Source organism: Passer domesticus, chromosome 2 (genome assembly GCF_036417665.1).
Source record: "Passer domesticus isolate bPasDom1 chromosome 2, bPasDom1.hap1, whole genome shotgun sequence".
Lineage (NCBI taxonomy): Eukaryota > Metazoa > Chordata > Aves > Passeriformes > Passeridae > Passer > Passer domesticus.
In genome coordinates this window covers 10,778,844-10,796,446 of record NC_087475.1, presented here as the reverse complement: position 1 = coordinate 10,796,446, position 17,603 = coordinate 10,778,844, and the positions used below count along the sequence as shown (strand labels likewise).

Genomic DNA, 17,603 nt, shown 5'->3' with positions numbered 1-17,603 from the left:
AAACTTTGATTTTCTTATAGACGAGTCACATACTGTAATTCTCAAGACCCAGATTTTCTGCATAATCCATAACCTGGCTAGCAAAAGTAAGAACTAGAGAGAAACCTGCCCTTTTGAGCAACTGTAAGAGGGACCTGAAAAATTTATTTTCCCCACTTTTTTGATTTAGTTAGGTAGAGCATCCTACCCTACTTGCTAAAAAAGTCTGAAGAGAGACATAGCCTCACCCATAGCAATTGAAATATTGCTGACCTTTCTGCTATCTGTTCCTAGGTACCCTTTCACAGACTTCTCGGTAACACCCCAAAGGTTTTAGGTTCTGCACATCTCAGAGAGAAAACTGTCAACATTGTGTGGCTGAAAGTTTGTTATGGATTTTGAGTTGGGGATTTGAGTCCACAGCTAAGAGGTATCAGACTTCACTGCTAAACTTGAAGCACCTGAGTGAAGCAGCTCCACATGATCCAACTGAAATGTCACTGTGGGCATGGCCAGAGGAAGGACAACTCTCCTCCCCCACAGGTAAAAATTATATGTGGGCTCTCAAGTTATGCTGATGGCACATAAATCACAAAATTATTTTTTCAATTCTTTACAGCTTCTCACTTTAAAAGCATTATTTGTGTTTACATCACAAGTCATGTGAATCAACTTGCAAATCTGAGTGTTTTGAAAGCTCAGTCCAAGAATAAATGCACTGAGACACAGGTGCTCTAGACACTGAATTTTTAGGAAAGTAATGCAGCTCTTTGGGGAGAAATCCACTCTACACCCAACACAAATGAATCTTCTTCTAAATGAAGATTTAGAATATTTAGAAGTGGGGTTTCTTTTAACTATATAAAAATGGGGGGTTTTGCATATGGAAGGTAGTTGATGGGAGAGAATTATCTTACATAATTTAATTTAACCCTAAATATTTTTTATATAGCTAATTAGTGACCTGGATTTCAATTTTCACAAATAGCAGAAATGAATGATGTCATACACTTCTCTGCCTTAATTCCAACCCTGCAGGCTAATCTACTCAAGACAGCACCCCTAGAACTGCATAGGATTGAATAAAAAGCAATTCTGCAATGAAAGTAATTCATTTAGCACTTTTACAAAGCTGACAATGATGAGAAATCACTAATAAGGAGTAGCCTGCTAACTGAAATCGATTCCACAGCTAGAAACAGAGATGGATTTGAACCACTGCAAACAAGCCAGGAGAAGAGGGATAAACTAGTTTTTATATGGAAATCCACCTTCAGGTCTTGAAGAAAACCTCTCTGAGCTGTTAGAAGAGGGAGAAACACTGTCCTGGGACTACAGAGCAAGACCTCCTGTATTTCTGCCCTAAAAACCCCAGAAATAATTTCTTCAAGATTAAAAGATCAATAGTTTTTTGATAGGTTAAACAAGAACACCCTGTCCAAAAAACCCAGGTCATGCTTCAGGCAAATAAAAATTTAAGTCATAATATTTAGGAGGTTTTTCTCAGAGCCCAAATTAAGTAGACAGAGATTAATACTTTTACAAACATATGCTTACAAATGCATTTTCACATGCAACTAAAAATAATGTTATAAAACTCAAGTAAAAAGTACCTAAACACCATTGAACTACATTTAATAAAAAAAGAATTGGAGGAAAGACCTCTAGATCATTCAGATGAATGAGTCAAACATCACATTAAAAGCATGTGTTGAGAGGTATTTTCTAAACCTTTCATAATTCTTGTTATTCTTCTGCAGACCTGGTCCAAGTTTCCTCAGTAATTGCAGCTCTGCTATTCCATAAAACAATAATTTCTGAGAGAACAATGTTCTAGGAGCATTATATTTTCTTTAGATATAGAAGCAAAACTGTTACTCTTCATTTTGCACAACTATTTCTGTGACCATAAAAAGGCCTAACAGGTAATACATTTGAAATTAGGATATATCAGATGATTGCTGTGGCTACTTATTCATACATGGAAAAGCAAGATTACAAATCATTTGAGCTAAAATCTCACTTTTGCCAAGAAAAATGAAATAATTATATCTTTCACCATCTTTCACCCTCTGTGAAGCACTTCCATTATCACAAACATATTAAAGTTGCTTATTTTTTCTGCAATAGTACCATGTCGTGGATTCATTTTGTTTGTGATTCAACACAGCTCCCAGAGCTTTCCTTTCCTTCATTACTGCCAGCCCAGCTATCCCCCCTTCCTGTATGCATATGTTTTACTGATGTCCTAAACATAATATTTCACAGTTGTCCTGTAATTCATCATTCTCCAAGACAGTAGTTCATCCTCATCCAGTCCTTCAAATTGCTGGACATCTCTGCTGTAAAGATGCTGAGCACAAATGTGTGCTAAGTCACTTAAATCAGTACTAGAAAATGCTCTAGACCACAAAAAAAGCCTATGGGACTCCCTGATGGACGAACCACTGCTGAGCACGTTTTTCAACATTATGATGGTTGTATTCAGATTCTCTTACTCCCCTTTTTTAATAAGTAGAATCAGATGGGACACAATCAAAAACCAGACTAAACAGAAGATACATCACAGCTACTGTTTCATTGCTCTTTATTGCCTGGTAAAATGACAAATTATAGGACTGATTTGTTTTATTATTACTGGCAAATAAATGTGACTCCTTGTCCTCCAGGAATTAAAAAAAAAAATAAAAAAAATTAACAAATCAATAGCTCAGGCAGAATTTTTCCTGAGTATTAAAGATAAAATCATTATACACTGCCAGAAGGGCATGCTTTAAATAAACAAGTTAATTTGGTCTTATTTTTCTCCACTCCATTTATGATCTACCATTTTCAAAAACAACTATATCAAAACATATTATAATTTACTTTCATAATTTGTTAACTGGATTGCACCTCTTGTCTCTGACCTTGCTCTTCTCTAATTCATTCAGTTTTATTAAAGATGCAATTGCAATTTGAAACAAGAACAGACATGTCTAGTAGAGAAAACTCTTTGTACATTAGAAACATAACAAAGAAATCCAATCCAAGAGTAATACAGGTGCATCACTAGTTTGAGAAAAGGTGAAGCAAATTGAGGCAGAGAACATCTTAAGAGAAGAATGGCTTCATACATTTCAATCACTAATGAAATCAAAGAAATAAAGTTTCAACACTTTTTCTAATAAATCCGTCAACTGCCTTCAGCAGTATCTGAGACTTGGAACTGTTATCTTGACAACTAAGCTTCACTGTAGGAATAAAAGGGTTTTTTTCTTCTTTTTTTAATATACAAAAGCTATTTGCATCAATAAGTAAATAAATATATTACCTTAGCAAACTGTGCATTTATCCATTTTGTGAAAGTTTTCTTTTGAACATCTTCCCGTTCATCTGCCAGAAAAAAAAAGGAAAGTACTTCATTAGAATTATTCCACAAAATAATGCAATATTATTGCTTAATGTTTCAGGTTTGGTTCATTGTAAATTACTAAAAATACTTCAAACACAGGCAGGAAATTTATTTTGATCTATTCTTTAAAAAATGCATCAACACATTCTGAAGGTCTACAGGTCCCCTTCACAGTCATGGTCTATATCCCTAGTTCAACTGACCTATCCTGTGGTTTCTTTTCTTCTGGAAAAGAACATGTTGCACTAAGATCTGAAACACCTTATTGTAATTTTTAATTTCATATTGCTATAAAAACCCCCAAACATATAATCTGATGGTCTTGGCATGAGGAAACTCTTCTACAGTAGAAAAGTACTTGAAAGAACTTTATATGCACCTCCTCAAACTTCTTGAGGAAGTGAAACCTTCTGAACCCCAACCACAGTTCTCCATTGGCAGCCCCTGATGCACCTTATGCCTTTTTTTTTACTTGCAACTATTTGTCACAAATTACCTATTTTTCCTCCAATGGAAAAAGAAAAAAAAAAAGGAAGAAAAAAAAACCAACAAAAAACAACACACACACATATTTGTTCAGCCACACATTACATTATTTTTCAATTCTTTAATATGAAATCTTTGTAGAGGGAGATTATTTATCTTAGGCCTTGATTTCTGTATCTAAGTTACAAGTACAGTCCTCATACTGAAATGAATTGGAAAAACAAAGGTAAAATTCTGCTGTATTTTATATAGGTTGAAAGAGAAAAATTATTTCAAACTAGAACTTTGTAAGCATTTGCTCAAAAAGATCTATTAGGCATCATCCCTGAAATACAAAGGACAGATTTCTTTGCTTGGCAAAATAAAATAAACCTCAACTAGAACTGAAGGGCACATGTGGAAAAGGGTGCAGAATGCTTACACTAAAATAAAGTTCACTCAATGCAGCCTTTTGGTTTGCAGTAAAATCCTCTACAGTTCTTTTAAAAAAGAAATGTTAAAATCCTTTCTGAAATGTATAGTAATTAATAGGATTAATGGATTCAGCTAAATTTGAATGGCAGGTATAGAGAAGCGAGAAGAGAAATCCATGGCATTATTAATGTACTTCGCTTTCCCTCCCTCCACCTGTCCAAAGACCCAAGACAAATTCTTTTATACAAATGTATTTTTTGCTCTTAAAACCCCAATATTGCTTTAAACATAACTTTCCCAACAGAATGTTTTCCAGCTTCAAATATACAATATGCTCATAAAATAATATTAGTTTGCAAAGTCACTGTTGCATTATAAAGAAGTACTACATACTTGAAGGAGCATATTCTGAGCTCAGATGATCTTGAGCAAAAAAAAAAAAAGACAACACAATAGTACAACTGGAAACTTGCCATAGGAGACAAACAATATAAACACTCTGTCACTAATATATAGGAGTATTTGCCACAATAAACTTTCTAGAATTCTATTGCTATCTATTCCAAAAACCACTGTCAGTTTCATCCTTTGGCTGAAAGAAATACTTGAATAGTTAAGAGACTCATCTAAAAGCAACAGCATGTGAAGGAGATACATGCTTTTGGTAATACATGATGCTAAAGCTGTTAAAAATTTTATTTTTCCCTGCAAGCAACACTTTTTTCTGTGTTGACTGTAAGTTGTTTATTATATGAGTTTTGTTTCATTCCAGCCACATGCACTGTACAGAAAATGAGGGAAGAAAGATACATTTTGTTGGTAGAAGATAAATATTCAATCTGATGTTATATTGCAAACTTCTTCAGCAACTTCATATAAAATATTACACATAAATAGCTGCTTCTGTTTAATCATCTCTGCTAAAACTGCCAAATGCAAATGGGTTCGAAGAATAATGTGGCATTTAGCAAGGGAAAGGAAAAAGAGACAAAATCACCTTTTTCAAACTGTTCAAACAATAATATGTGATATTTTGCAGGGAAAAGAGACAAAAACACCTCTTTAAACTGTTCAAACTTCTGCTTTTCCACCCCAGGCAGCTGTAATGGCATATTTACTAATGGAGTGGGTTGTTTGTTTTAGGGCTTTTTGTTTAGTTGTTTTCCCCATAAAGCTATATGCAAGTTTAACTGCTAGTCACCAATTAACTCATGTCCGCTGTGCTAATAAAAAACAGGGTCTCCTGAGAAAAATAAGAGTCAACACCACAATCTGAATGTTTGAAACTTATTCAAAGTCCAGGCAATGCTCTACTACTTTGTAAACACAAACCTATTCAACTGCTGTTATCTTTATACAGAGATCATTGCAAGCACTTTTATCTTTAGGTGCTTCCTCTGACAAGTTTATACCACAACAATTTGTTAGTGACAGCTCCTAACCTAAAAATGAATCCATCTTTTGGTTATGCATGGTATGATTTCCCCATTGTAAACACGATTTTTACAAAGAGATGTTCTCTTAGCCCAGATTTATGGATTGAATGCTCGAGGTGGAAGCTGAATGACATTTATCTAGGTGCTGCAGAAACGTGCCAAAAACACTCTCTGCCACATTCAGAATGCTGTGTTTATAAGAGATCCTTCAGCAGTGAGCCAGTGAATGTCCTTGGAGGTGCTTTTACTGTGAGACAAGAATAATCAAATGGCCAGGCAGGTAATTCCTTCACCTGTTCAAAGAGTAATATGGTATGTTTATTTCTTTTCTTTCAAGCTGAAAGAATTGCAGAATAGTGTACCGTCTTCAGGTTAGATTTAAACACTGCATGGATCCTGAATTCCTTTATTGCAACAACAATGGGATCCATTTCCACAGCAAAAATGCTTTTCTCAAATTGATGGACATTGAATGGAATAGGCCTAACCTCATTTTCTGTAGGTTATCAGCTCAGGAAATGAACGGTCTAGAAAAACCCTTCCAGTAAAAAGAGATACTGAGCAGTAAAATTCACCTGATTTTCATGCCCTAGAGCCTCTAATACCACTGAACAGATCTTGTTTTAACTACAATGCATTCAGAGATGTGTTCTGATGATCACTCAGCTTTGAAACTGTGAATGCAAACCCCTCAGATTAGTTAACTGCACATTTGACTTTTGAAGTATTAGTCCAGGTTAGGCCTCATAATAAATTATGACCCAGAGAGAAAGTGCAGTATTAATGAAGCTAATCATCTGACAAAGGACAGTTCTGACACTTAATCAGGCAGCAAGGCTAATAGAGACAAGTGGCACACTGAAGGATGCTTAGGAACAATCATGATTCAACAGAACAAAGATGCTATTAATAATGGCAATTGGTCACCATAGAACTTTCCTAGATATACTTAACAGCTCATGTTTGCAACCCACCAATCCAATGCAATTCCCATCTGTCTTCTACATGAAAACTTCCAACATTATGTTATCATCTCTTAGAAACTACTCTTTTTACTAGTCTTAATTTTCCACACCACCTTACCCCCTCAAATGCTATCAAACATATTAAATAAAAAATAGTAACAAGACAAAAAAATACTTTAAATACCAGTGCACTCTAGATACTATTCTGAAAGCATACAGAAGTGTTAACAAATCACTAAAAAATAATATCTTTTAAAAAAAATTGATTTGGAAAATACCAAGAAGATTGCAAAATGAACGAAGGCTCAGGAACATACACTATGTATGTCACTACATCATTCCATTTGTATAATAAAAGCCACCTTCCTACAGAAAGCATGAAGCAGGGAGAAGAAAATTCTCACTTTTGCATATTTTTCTTTTTTCTAGGAGATCTTTAACCTGTCAACTCTTGACATACCTGAATAAATATTTCTTTCACTAACTCACAGAATAGCTAAGGCTGTAAGGCACCTCTGGACATCATCTGGTCCAACTGCCCCAACCAAGCAAGGCCCAAAAACAGATTTTACAGGACCCTGTTGAGTGTGGGGTTTTTTGCTATCTCCAAGGATGGAGACTCCACCGTGTCTTTTACTACTGCCACATGAAGACTGCATCTTCAGCCTTCCTGGGTTTTGTTTTCCAATGCAAGTGGCTTAGAAAATTCTTCTCTAGAGTAAGTACACCCCAGTTTTTAAAATTAGAAGACATTCAGCAAAATTGTACTGGTACACAAGGAGTATGAGAAATGATCCATGTCCTCCTATTATAAGTATCAATTTTAAACAAACAAACAAAAAAATCATTGTCATTATCATGTCAGTGAAGATGTGATATTTGTAGAGTGTTTAAATCACTCAGAGACAGGCAGTGATAGGAGGCTCAGTTGTGGGACAGATTTTATGCAGCCTTCAGCAAGCAATTCCATCACAGGTGCAGGAACACAAACAGGGAAGAAAATATCTTATTCTGTTATCCAGTGTTGTCCTGAGTTAGGTAAACAATAATTGAATAGTTATGCTTTGTCGAGAACCAGAACCTATAAGCAAGAAAGGAGGGGGAAAAAAAGAAAAGAAAAAGAACACAGAAGAAAAGAATGAAAAAAAATTCCCATAATCTGGTAAAAACTTTGAAACAATGGTGTTAAGGCAGGTGTCAATTCCCTCATTCATGGCAACTGCAGGTTCATTGGAACACTGCACTTTAGAGAATAAAACCATCAAAATTGCTATTTGATTTTCCAGCAGCCAAACAATGCAGATTGAGAAAAGGTCAGGATTTTCTTCAGTGAGTGGGAGTGAGTACCAGCAATGGTGGGAGTACTAGGAACAAAAGAGGCCACAGATAGTCACATTATTGATACTCTGGCTCCATCGACTCACTATTCTTAGAGATTTTCAGTACATTGTGAAAATACTCTGCCAGTAACTACAGCTGCTGAGAAATGTTCCCTTCCCATTCTTGCTTATCTGAGGGGGGAAGAAGAAATCAATGCAATACAACGACTGAATGATATTTGAGTGGACTAGCTTTGATTTTTAGTCATTGAGGTCATCCAAGACATTCACAAGCTGACAGGAAATACAATAGGCTGCTTTGACAGACAGACAGACAAAGAATTTAAGTCTATTGCTCATGTAAGGCAATACAGAACATGCAATTCTTTGTCCATCTTCTATAAATACACTGATGAGCAGTGTGTTGACTTAATCTGAATATTGTTAAAACTCCCTGTTCCCTGTGCTACCCTCTTGAGGCTTTACTGTGGAACCAGAGTCAAATCACCATAATCAAACCATCTCAGGCTTTTCAAAACACTGATGAACCTATTCAAATGCTCAGCAGAAATGGAACACTGAAAGCCCTCGTTAATATAGATTTAAAGAAAAAAAAAAGTACAACTAAATGCTATGAAAAATAGAATACTGAAATTTTCTGAGAAAGATTTGGTAAGAGTCAAGGTAAATTCAGGAAATGAACAGGTGTATTCCTGACAAAAAAGACATTGCTCGCCCTGTTTCCTTCAAATAGAGGAACTCAGAGATAGGGATGCTATTTACTGATCAGAGGACAAAAAAGAGTATATCTTTAAGACCCTACTGCAAGATTTTTACTGACAGATTGGTGTAGCAGATTGAACTACTGAACTACCTTGCCTAGACTGAATGTCAGGCTGAGGAAACCTTTTATTTTTCTCATTTCATAATGTTAGTTGGAATTTTTCTCTCATTCCAAATGTTTTATGGAAACTGCTTCCTGACTTTTCCTACTTTTTAATTGTTTAAGACACTGCAAGTGTTTATATTAGGTCTCACACTTCAAATCTAACTAACTGATTAGCTACTTAGAGAAAAACTACCGAGTGCTTTTGAGGACCAGTATGGTTGTCATGTAAAAAAGGAGCAGGAGCAATACAAAGGATAGGGAACATGACAGCCTGCCAGTGTGGAACAGAAGTTAAAAAAGGAAAGAAAACAAATTCAACAATGACAACTAGAAGAATAAGAAGAAAAAAAAAGAAAAATTTGGAAGGTGTAAGAGGAAGGCAGAAGGGGAAGTAAATACATTTACCCTGGCTTAGGGGGGAAAAAAAAGGTAAAAAGACATATGGAAAAGAAGAAATGGGATGGGAACACGCATTGATAAACATTTCCTTTCTGGAAAGAAAAAAAGGATATCTGGTAGAAGATCATATTCAGAGAAGGAGTAAATTTGAACAAAAGAACTACTGAAGCATGTGCAGCTTAGTAAAAAAGATTTGACTAGCATCCAGAAGTACCAGAATAATGCAAACAAGCTACATATGACTCCTAAAACAATAACGGGCAGCTGTGAAATGTACACATAGATCTATGTTTGAACAAATACATGTAATTTGTTCGTGTTTGTTAACCGCCCCCCTGCCCTTCTTTCCCTCCACAATTTCTCAACTCTTTTCCCTAAATAAATTGTAGCATATGGAACTCCCAAGACAAAAGCAGGATCATAATTCCAATGAAATTTAAAAAGAAAAGAAACAGAATGTCAGCTCACATTTTCAGAACATTTTAAGTATACACAACATGGGGCGTTCAGCTCCAGCTCATACACTTGTAATTGTATTCCCAGCTGTTGACCTAGTCCTCCTCTGGTCCACCACAGAAAAATACACTGTGGGAACTGATCCTACGTCCCTATGTCCATGGATTTGACCTGAGGACCTGAAACAAAACACTTGAGTGTCAGGACATCTGCCTCAAGGGCTGGTGACCCACCCCTCCTTACCTTTTCAAGGATAAGAGTTCTGAACCACACTCTACCAAAAATACTCTGTTCTAGTTATTAACAGCTTTGAAAACACAAGCTTAACTGGTTATGTCTATTGGGGCTTTTTATTATGTTCTAACCAGCAATTAGTTTGGATCCAGTAAATTTTTCCCAAGGGGAATTCACTAGTAAAATGCAAACTAAAAAGCCCCAGTGCTTCAATATATCAGATTTCTCTGCACAAGGTAAATAACTGCTCAAACTTAAACAACTAACCTATCTCTACCTGAGAAGCTGGTGCTTCAAAAGGAGTTCAGTTTATGCCTTATCTACATGGAAACATATAATTACTCATTTCTGTGTATAAGTAGTGGCCCCTCTTTTATCGATTTTTCAATGCCATATACCTATATTGACAAATGAAAGGAAGCTTTGTTAACATTTCAGTGGAAGCCCGTGCCATTTTAGCATCATACCATTGTTATGACAGTATCTTCTGAATACTGTAGAACATACACCTTTAGATGACGTAATAGATTTGTCTTCACTTAAAGCTCCATGCTAGCTAGAAGGGCTTTACCAGCTGAAACCACTGCTGCTTTCTGGAACTTACAGAATATTGTTAGATTTAATTGTATTATCATTTTCTTTGCAGTCAGACACCAATGAACTCATGTTGCCAGTACATCCAATAATATCGAAAAAATACCAATGATGATTTAAAAGCTTTCTGGTTTGTGGTTTGTTTGTTTGTTTTTTTTGTTTGTCAGTTTTTGCTTGTCTTTGGAGTTATTTGGATTTTTTTTTGGTTGGTTGGTTTGTTTTGGTTTTTGGGTATTTTTTTTGTTGTTGTTGAAAACAACAAAATTCACTTGCAAGATAAGTCTTAGTGCTAGAGTGGACTAAATTAATGGGGAAGGATACTGGTAATACCAAAATGTGAAAGAAAAGTAGGAGTTGGTCAATACTAATTTCACCTTGCCAATTGAGTATATATGGAGAAAATGCTTAATATTTCTTGATGCATTCATTTGAACAGGACATTTTTGTTTTATTTACATATTAAGGAAGCACAAGTTGCTGCTAATACATCATGTGATTTATATAAAAGTAACAGAAATATTTTTGCCACATGGATTTACTACTACTATGATTATTATTGCTATATATAAAATCTATTGCAACTCCACAGCCCAAACCTGCAATTTTTACCAGCTGCTGAGAGATATGTTTCTCCTTTCATCTTCCAAAACAACTAATAACTTGTAAGGTTGATTAGCAGGAATAAGCAGGATTAGCTCAGAATAAGGAGGCAATGTTTGCTGGTTGTTGGGCTGACTGGAACACAAGAACCTGACTGACATTTTAGAAAAAAAAAAATCATATAACTTCTTTTAAAGAGAGACTGGAACTGGTAAACAGATTAAATACATCTTGACTCTAGTAACTGGTTTCAGAGTTTAACTTTTAACCCATTTTTGTTATTTTGTTATTTCACAGAGAAAATGGGAATTATTAACTGAAGAGAGAATCAGTATCAACTCTTTTTCTCCCTTCTGAGCTCATGGGTGTTCCCAGACTCTGCACAGGAAGGACAGTGGCATTAGGACAGATGGACAGGCCCAGTGGTGGCTTGCCAGCAGCTGTACCTCTGCGAGCCCTATTGAACAGCCAGCAGCAGAAAATCCTCCTGGGTTAGACACTAATAAAATTGGTTTGTGTGCACTGCACCTTCAGTGACAGTCTGTAATAAGCATTGTTACTCCTCTGCACCAAGGATCTGAGAATTGCTGAAACTAACTCAAAGTGAAAGCCAGTGCTCTCACCTCAGCTGCTGTTTAACCAGCCAGCTCAAAGAGAACCCAGCACTACAAATGTCCCTGTCACCACTGTGGGAAAAGATACAGGCCAGAAATGAGCAGCACTGGCAGCTCCTGTATTTCAGCAGTCATCAAAAAAAAAAAAAAAACCAAAAAACTAAATAAAACCACATAAAAAAAAAACAACAGAAAACACCCAACAGAAAAACATACCCCATAATAAGAAACTTGTTTTGAAAAATCTTTAAACAGCTCTAGACCTTTGGTTTTCACCAGGAGAGTTCCATGCTCTGGGAGGAGAAAAATTGTGATAAAGGAGCTGTGGCCAATGCTGAAGTTGGCTTGTCAGGACAGAGTATGGGGTTTTTGTTTGTTTTTTAAACTTTGGAAGAGAGGTCAGCATTTAGCTGATCAGCAGGCCATCTCAGAGTGAGCTGTGACAGAGACACTGCATGGGAAGTATTACTAGAACAGAGATTAATTACTAGAAATAAAAAAGTCAAGGTTATGTAACTAGATAAAATTACCCACAATTTTAATATTCGTAACCTTTATGAAAACTACACAGGTATTTTTGTTTTGTTCAGAAGACAGCAGATAAATGCTTATTGTTAGACTGTGTCCTTCCTTAGCTGAAGATTTTTACCATCTAGGTATTTTTATTCAGATATGAGCAATAGAGGACAGGAGACTCAGGACAGTAACATTAATTCATGAGCCAGACAGAGCAGAACACATCAAAAATAGGAAATAGAAGCCCACAAACTTTCTGAATTATAGATTTTCAGCTAAATAAAAAATGAAGCTGAAAGAAGCATCAGGATTTAAAACAGGTAATCAGAGTCTAAAACGTGACATTAGTATCTAGTGTTTCACACAACCTGATGTGAAAATGAAATTGCTGTTCTGTTTTCAGCAAATGCCACCTAGTGATGCATAGCTGCAAAGCTTTGAACCACTTTGATTTTTACATGTATTGCCCCATATTTTCTGATTTTCTCCTATGGAAAAAAAAATCAGGCAAATGCTTTACATGGTCACAGATTCTTGAAATTCATGTCACACACATGCAGAACACAGAGGAGGATGGGTTAACCACTTGTGAGGGACCAACATTTGTTACAGTTTGTATTAAAATACTCATTACAAACAACCATGCTAAGTACACTGTGGTAGCTAGCACTATTATGTAATATTTCAAGTTCTTTTTTTGTTCCTCTGTCAAAAGCAGTAAGAGAACAGGCTGTTCTAGTCTGCTTGACTGACTGCTGTCTACTTTATTTCATCTGACCCAATTAGTGTCTGAGTTAATTAGGAGGAGCTGCCACTGGGACATCAGAGAATGTATCAGAGAAGTTTGCAATTAATGAGACCAAGGTGTTAATATGTAATTGTTTACAATACACATACCCTGTTCTTAGGGTGTAGATACTGTCATTACGAAGCTGACAGCATCAACTAGTCCACAGCTAGAATTCATCTTACTATACAACATTTGAGAAACTTTGAAAGAAAAGAGCACATGCCTCTAAGAATAATTGTGTAAATTAAAGGTAAGTGGACTGTATTTTCCACTGCTGTTTCACCTCACCTGAAGCAGACAAAGTAATGAGTGGATTTAAACTATAGTTGTGATTTACTTAATTCAGAAACAATTATTGCAGATTTAATGTTGTCAAGTCTCTTGGCATCCTTTTACCGCTCCCAAGCATCCTTCATTTTCCAAGAGCAGAAAAGAAAGGACAATCAAAGAGTAATGCCCTTGTTGACAGTGATAATTGTGTGTGGGGGGAAAACCAATAGAATAGGATTTAATTCCCCTACACCCTTTATACCCTTTTCCCTTTCACAGCTACTTTGTTCTGTTTGTAGTGGTTCAATTGTATAAGTGACTGAAGGATCTTAAATTTTGAGAAATACACGTTAGGATCTGAGTGTTTGGCATACTGAACACACTTGTCCAGTATTACCCCATATTTGGAAAAACTCCAACTGTACAGGTGAAGGCTAATACAAATTAGATATAAGTCTAAATACCAGCACTTCACAGAAAACTTGGATTACAAAGAATGCTAAATGTGTATCCCCTACACCCCATAAGGTCAAACATTCCTGAAAAGAAAAATAAAGTAATTGAATTTCTAGACAGCTGATAAGCAACACCTTGCAAACAGCCACAATGTTTATTGCAGACTATTCTTCCTTCAGCTTCTTTTGAGGCTTTTACTTTTCATTTAACAGCTTTATTTGGAAAGTGACTGTTCAGCTCTCACAAAAAGAAAAAACATTCAAATTGGAAGAAAGGGGGAGGTGTTTGTCTCTTTTGCCTCTAAGATGGCAAAAAATGAGAGCACAATAGAAATGAGTTTTAGACTTCATCAAAAGATGGTGACAACTGTGACAAAGAATAGGCTTTTTTTTAGAATTTTTAAGACAAAATGTATTAGAGTAAGAACTCACCAATGTGCCCAGAGCCACCAATAGTTCAAAGTGTGTTTCACCCAGCAACCAGTGGGGGGAAAAGCTATCTTTATAGAGAACAAGCATTATAAGCTGTAGAAATCACATTGCTGAAGACAAGGGAAGCATTTATGGTGAGGTACCACCCTTGTCTATCAGATTACACAACAGCATTGGCTGTTGAACAGAGATGTAGAACATCTTCTGGTGCAGTCTTTGTCTCTCCAGTACCACACTGGGACGGGTAGCCTATGACTCCTAGAGGAAGTGCAGGATGTTCTTCTTCTTAAGCACTCAGGCATTAGTCCTACTTATGAACATTTTATTATCTATGATAACACTAAAACAACATACTCTGCTATGTGTTGTTAAACATATGTTTACAACTTTGCATAAGGTTCTCAGATTACTTTTAAGTTGTCTACAGAATGAACTGAAATTAGGTAGAAATCCTGTCAAAAATTCATCTGCGTGACATTAGAGCACTGGTATTTGTTAAAACTCAATATTCAGTTTGGGACTGAGCACATTTTTCATCCACATATGGGGACAAAGCTCAACATCTTAAATTTATCTTGGGAGAGAGGAGTAGAAAGAATTGGTAAAAATAAAATTGAGAGAGACACTAAGACAGCAAGGAAGAAAGAGGATATACATAATTACCTTATCCATATTTTGAGGTACTTTTTCCATTCTGAGATAAGGGGGAAGGTGAAGGGAGGAGTAATTTTTAGAATGATAACATCATTAAATTTTGTAACATGTCTCTGAAATTCTTACTCGATTTCAGAATATTTGAAGCACTAGTGAAATAGTTATTGAAATTAGATTTAATGAGTACTGTTCAACTTCTCATTAAGTGGGCATTGTCTGAGCAAGTTAGAAGAATATTTACAATACCAAATTGTATTTAAATCCTGGCAGATTTCATTCCCTCACAACTGAAAGTAGGATTTTCTGGCTGAACCAGACATGAACATTTTAGATAACTTATACATTTGCTGCCTGTATGTATTCTGTGCATTGATCAGTGGTTTTTTTTTCATTGCCTACATCAGTCAGAACTGCTTTCAATGAAGGATTTCATATCTATAACATTAAGTGAAGATTAAGAAATATTAGTATTGATGCTAGGACAGTTACCTATTATAAACATCGATTTTTATTTCAACTCAGTGCCAACTCATCAGCTCTGCTGAGAGGAGCTGTGTTTTCTTAATATAGATTCAGTACAGAAAAAGAAGAAAAACATCTATTTGTCATTCTTTTTACAGCTGTTCTTTTCCAGTCTAGACAACTCAAGGCAAGTGTGACATTTCACAAGATCATAAACTACACTGAAGAAACATACTGTCATTCTATTCCAATGTTTTTGCAACAGTAAAGAAGAGTAATTTTCTTTGTAGGCCAATGCTTTTTAGAGGCACCCTAATCAATCTGCACAGATATTTTGATCAAATTCATTCTAATAGGGAAACAGAGTGAATAGATATTGGAATTTCAGTTTGGGCCTCTACCTTGGAGGATGCACAAAAGATCAACTTTTTTCCACTATCAGTAGAAAACTACTTATGAGTAGAAAACTCATAAGCCAGCAGAGGAAGGGAAAGAAGGAAAAATACATTAAAATGATTGTTAAAATGTATGGATAACTTAATGAGAGAAGAAAGAGAAGAAATGAGGATTCAGCTAAAAAGACTGTTGATAAAATTTCACCCAACAAAGCTGAAACTATTACACGGTGGCTTTGACAACTGCTAAAAACCTGCACATGAACCAAGGGAAATTCACTGAAATTAGAGCATGATGGTTTAGAATGAATCAAAAAAAGTTATACACATTAATTCTCAGGAAGTTCAGATAGCACTCTACAAAACAGTTCAAAGTGAACACAATAGAGAACATACACCCTCTTTCCCTGCTTAAATCAGGTATAATTCCTATTTTCTACATATGTACCATTTAATTTATTAATAATACATCTTTGCATACTCTTTAGCTTCTTTAATGTTTTCACGCTCCATTATTTGAATCTGGTTACCTGCTCTCTTTATGATTCACAGTTACACTGTAGAATTCCTGAGCATATAAAATCTTTGGGACTAATGTGTAAAAGGATAAAAGGGGATTTACAAAGATTAACGGTGGGAAGGCATTCAGATGGATCTGAGCACAGGTATCCTGAGGCAGTGTTTAGCCTCAGTAAGAACTAATTACTGATATGCAGATGCTGAGATGAGCTCAGTTGGTCAGTGTGGTGCTAATAACACCCAACACAGTGGGTTCAGTCTCTGTGTAGAGCATTTCCTTAAGAGCTGGACTGTTACAGATCCTGGATCCTTGTGGGCCCCTTCCAACTCAGAATACTATGTGAATCTTGTGCTGGCATCTACCATGCAATGGATCTTTAGGCTAATTCAGTGAGCATGAGGATCAAGAAAACCAGAATGTTCTTCTCCTTTTATTCAGCTCACAAGACAAATATTCTTTGGCCAACACAAAGAAGCAAAAAGAAAGTAATTTCCAAGAATTTTGAGAAGTGAGGAATGAGTTGGCTACTCCTCTAGTATTTGCAACACCTCACAACCAACTTAGCAACCACATAAATAGTGTCTATGTTATTTTGGTATTTCTACATCGCTAATTGTCAGGCATTCTTCATCAGCATCATCAGCTTGATGAGAATGACACACAGAGGTTAAATCATCTGGATGTCTGATTAGCTGTCAGAAACAATGATTCTATGACATTCAGGCTCCACCTAACACCACAGCAGGACCCAAAGGGTTTGAAACCAAATACCAGTTTTGGAAATTAAAAATACTGCCATTCTTATAATGAAAAAAACTTGAAAATCATGCAGCAGGCAGCTACATTAATAAAAATAACATGCAAACAATTTGCAATTAATGCAAAACAACTTACAAAGGTCAAATTGGCATGACTGTGACATTTCAAGCAATGTAAATTGAAGTCTTAACATTTTCCATGCTTCTGTTTTACAGTCCCAGTAATAAGGAAAGTGAATGAATTTCAGGTCTTTGACATGTTTCTTATATTGACAATTAAGACTTGAAAAGAAAATAACTTTGGTAATACACAATTCTCTGTACTAAATTGTTTAACAGCTAAGGAGATCACTATGCATAAAAAAAGTAAATCTTTTAAAATTATTTCTGTTCCCACTTAGTCAAATATGATACTCAAGGACATGAAGAAAGCTTAAGATAGCTTCTAAACTCTGTTTGTTTATATAATCAGGCATGCAGATAATATTTAATAGAATATATTGCAGGTATTTTTCCCCTGCTAGGTTTTACACATGGTAAGAAATTACCCAAAACACTGACTGATTGGACAC

The 17,603-nt window shown here is 35.7% G+C and overlaps 1 protein-coding gene across 12 annotated transcripts in view; it reads right to left on the bottom strand.

Moving 5' to 3' along the window:
• Window positions 1-17,603, bottom strand: part of DMD (dystrophin) — a 1,145,450-nt gene that overhangs the window by 868,083 nt on the left and 259,764 nt on the right. For all 12 annotated transcript variants that reach the window (XM_064407380.1, XM_064407383.1, XM_064407377.1 and 9 more), the window contains exon 2: window positions 3,293-3,354. In XM_064407380.1, the coding sequence (XP_064263450.1) occupies window positions 3,293-3,354 (62 nt within the window). The remainder of the gene's footprint in view (window positions 1-3,292; window positions 3,355-17,603) is intronic.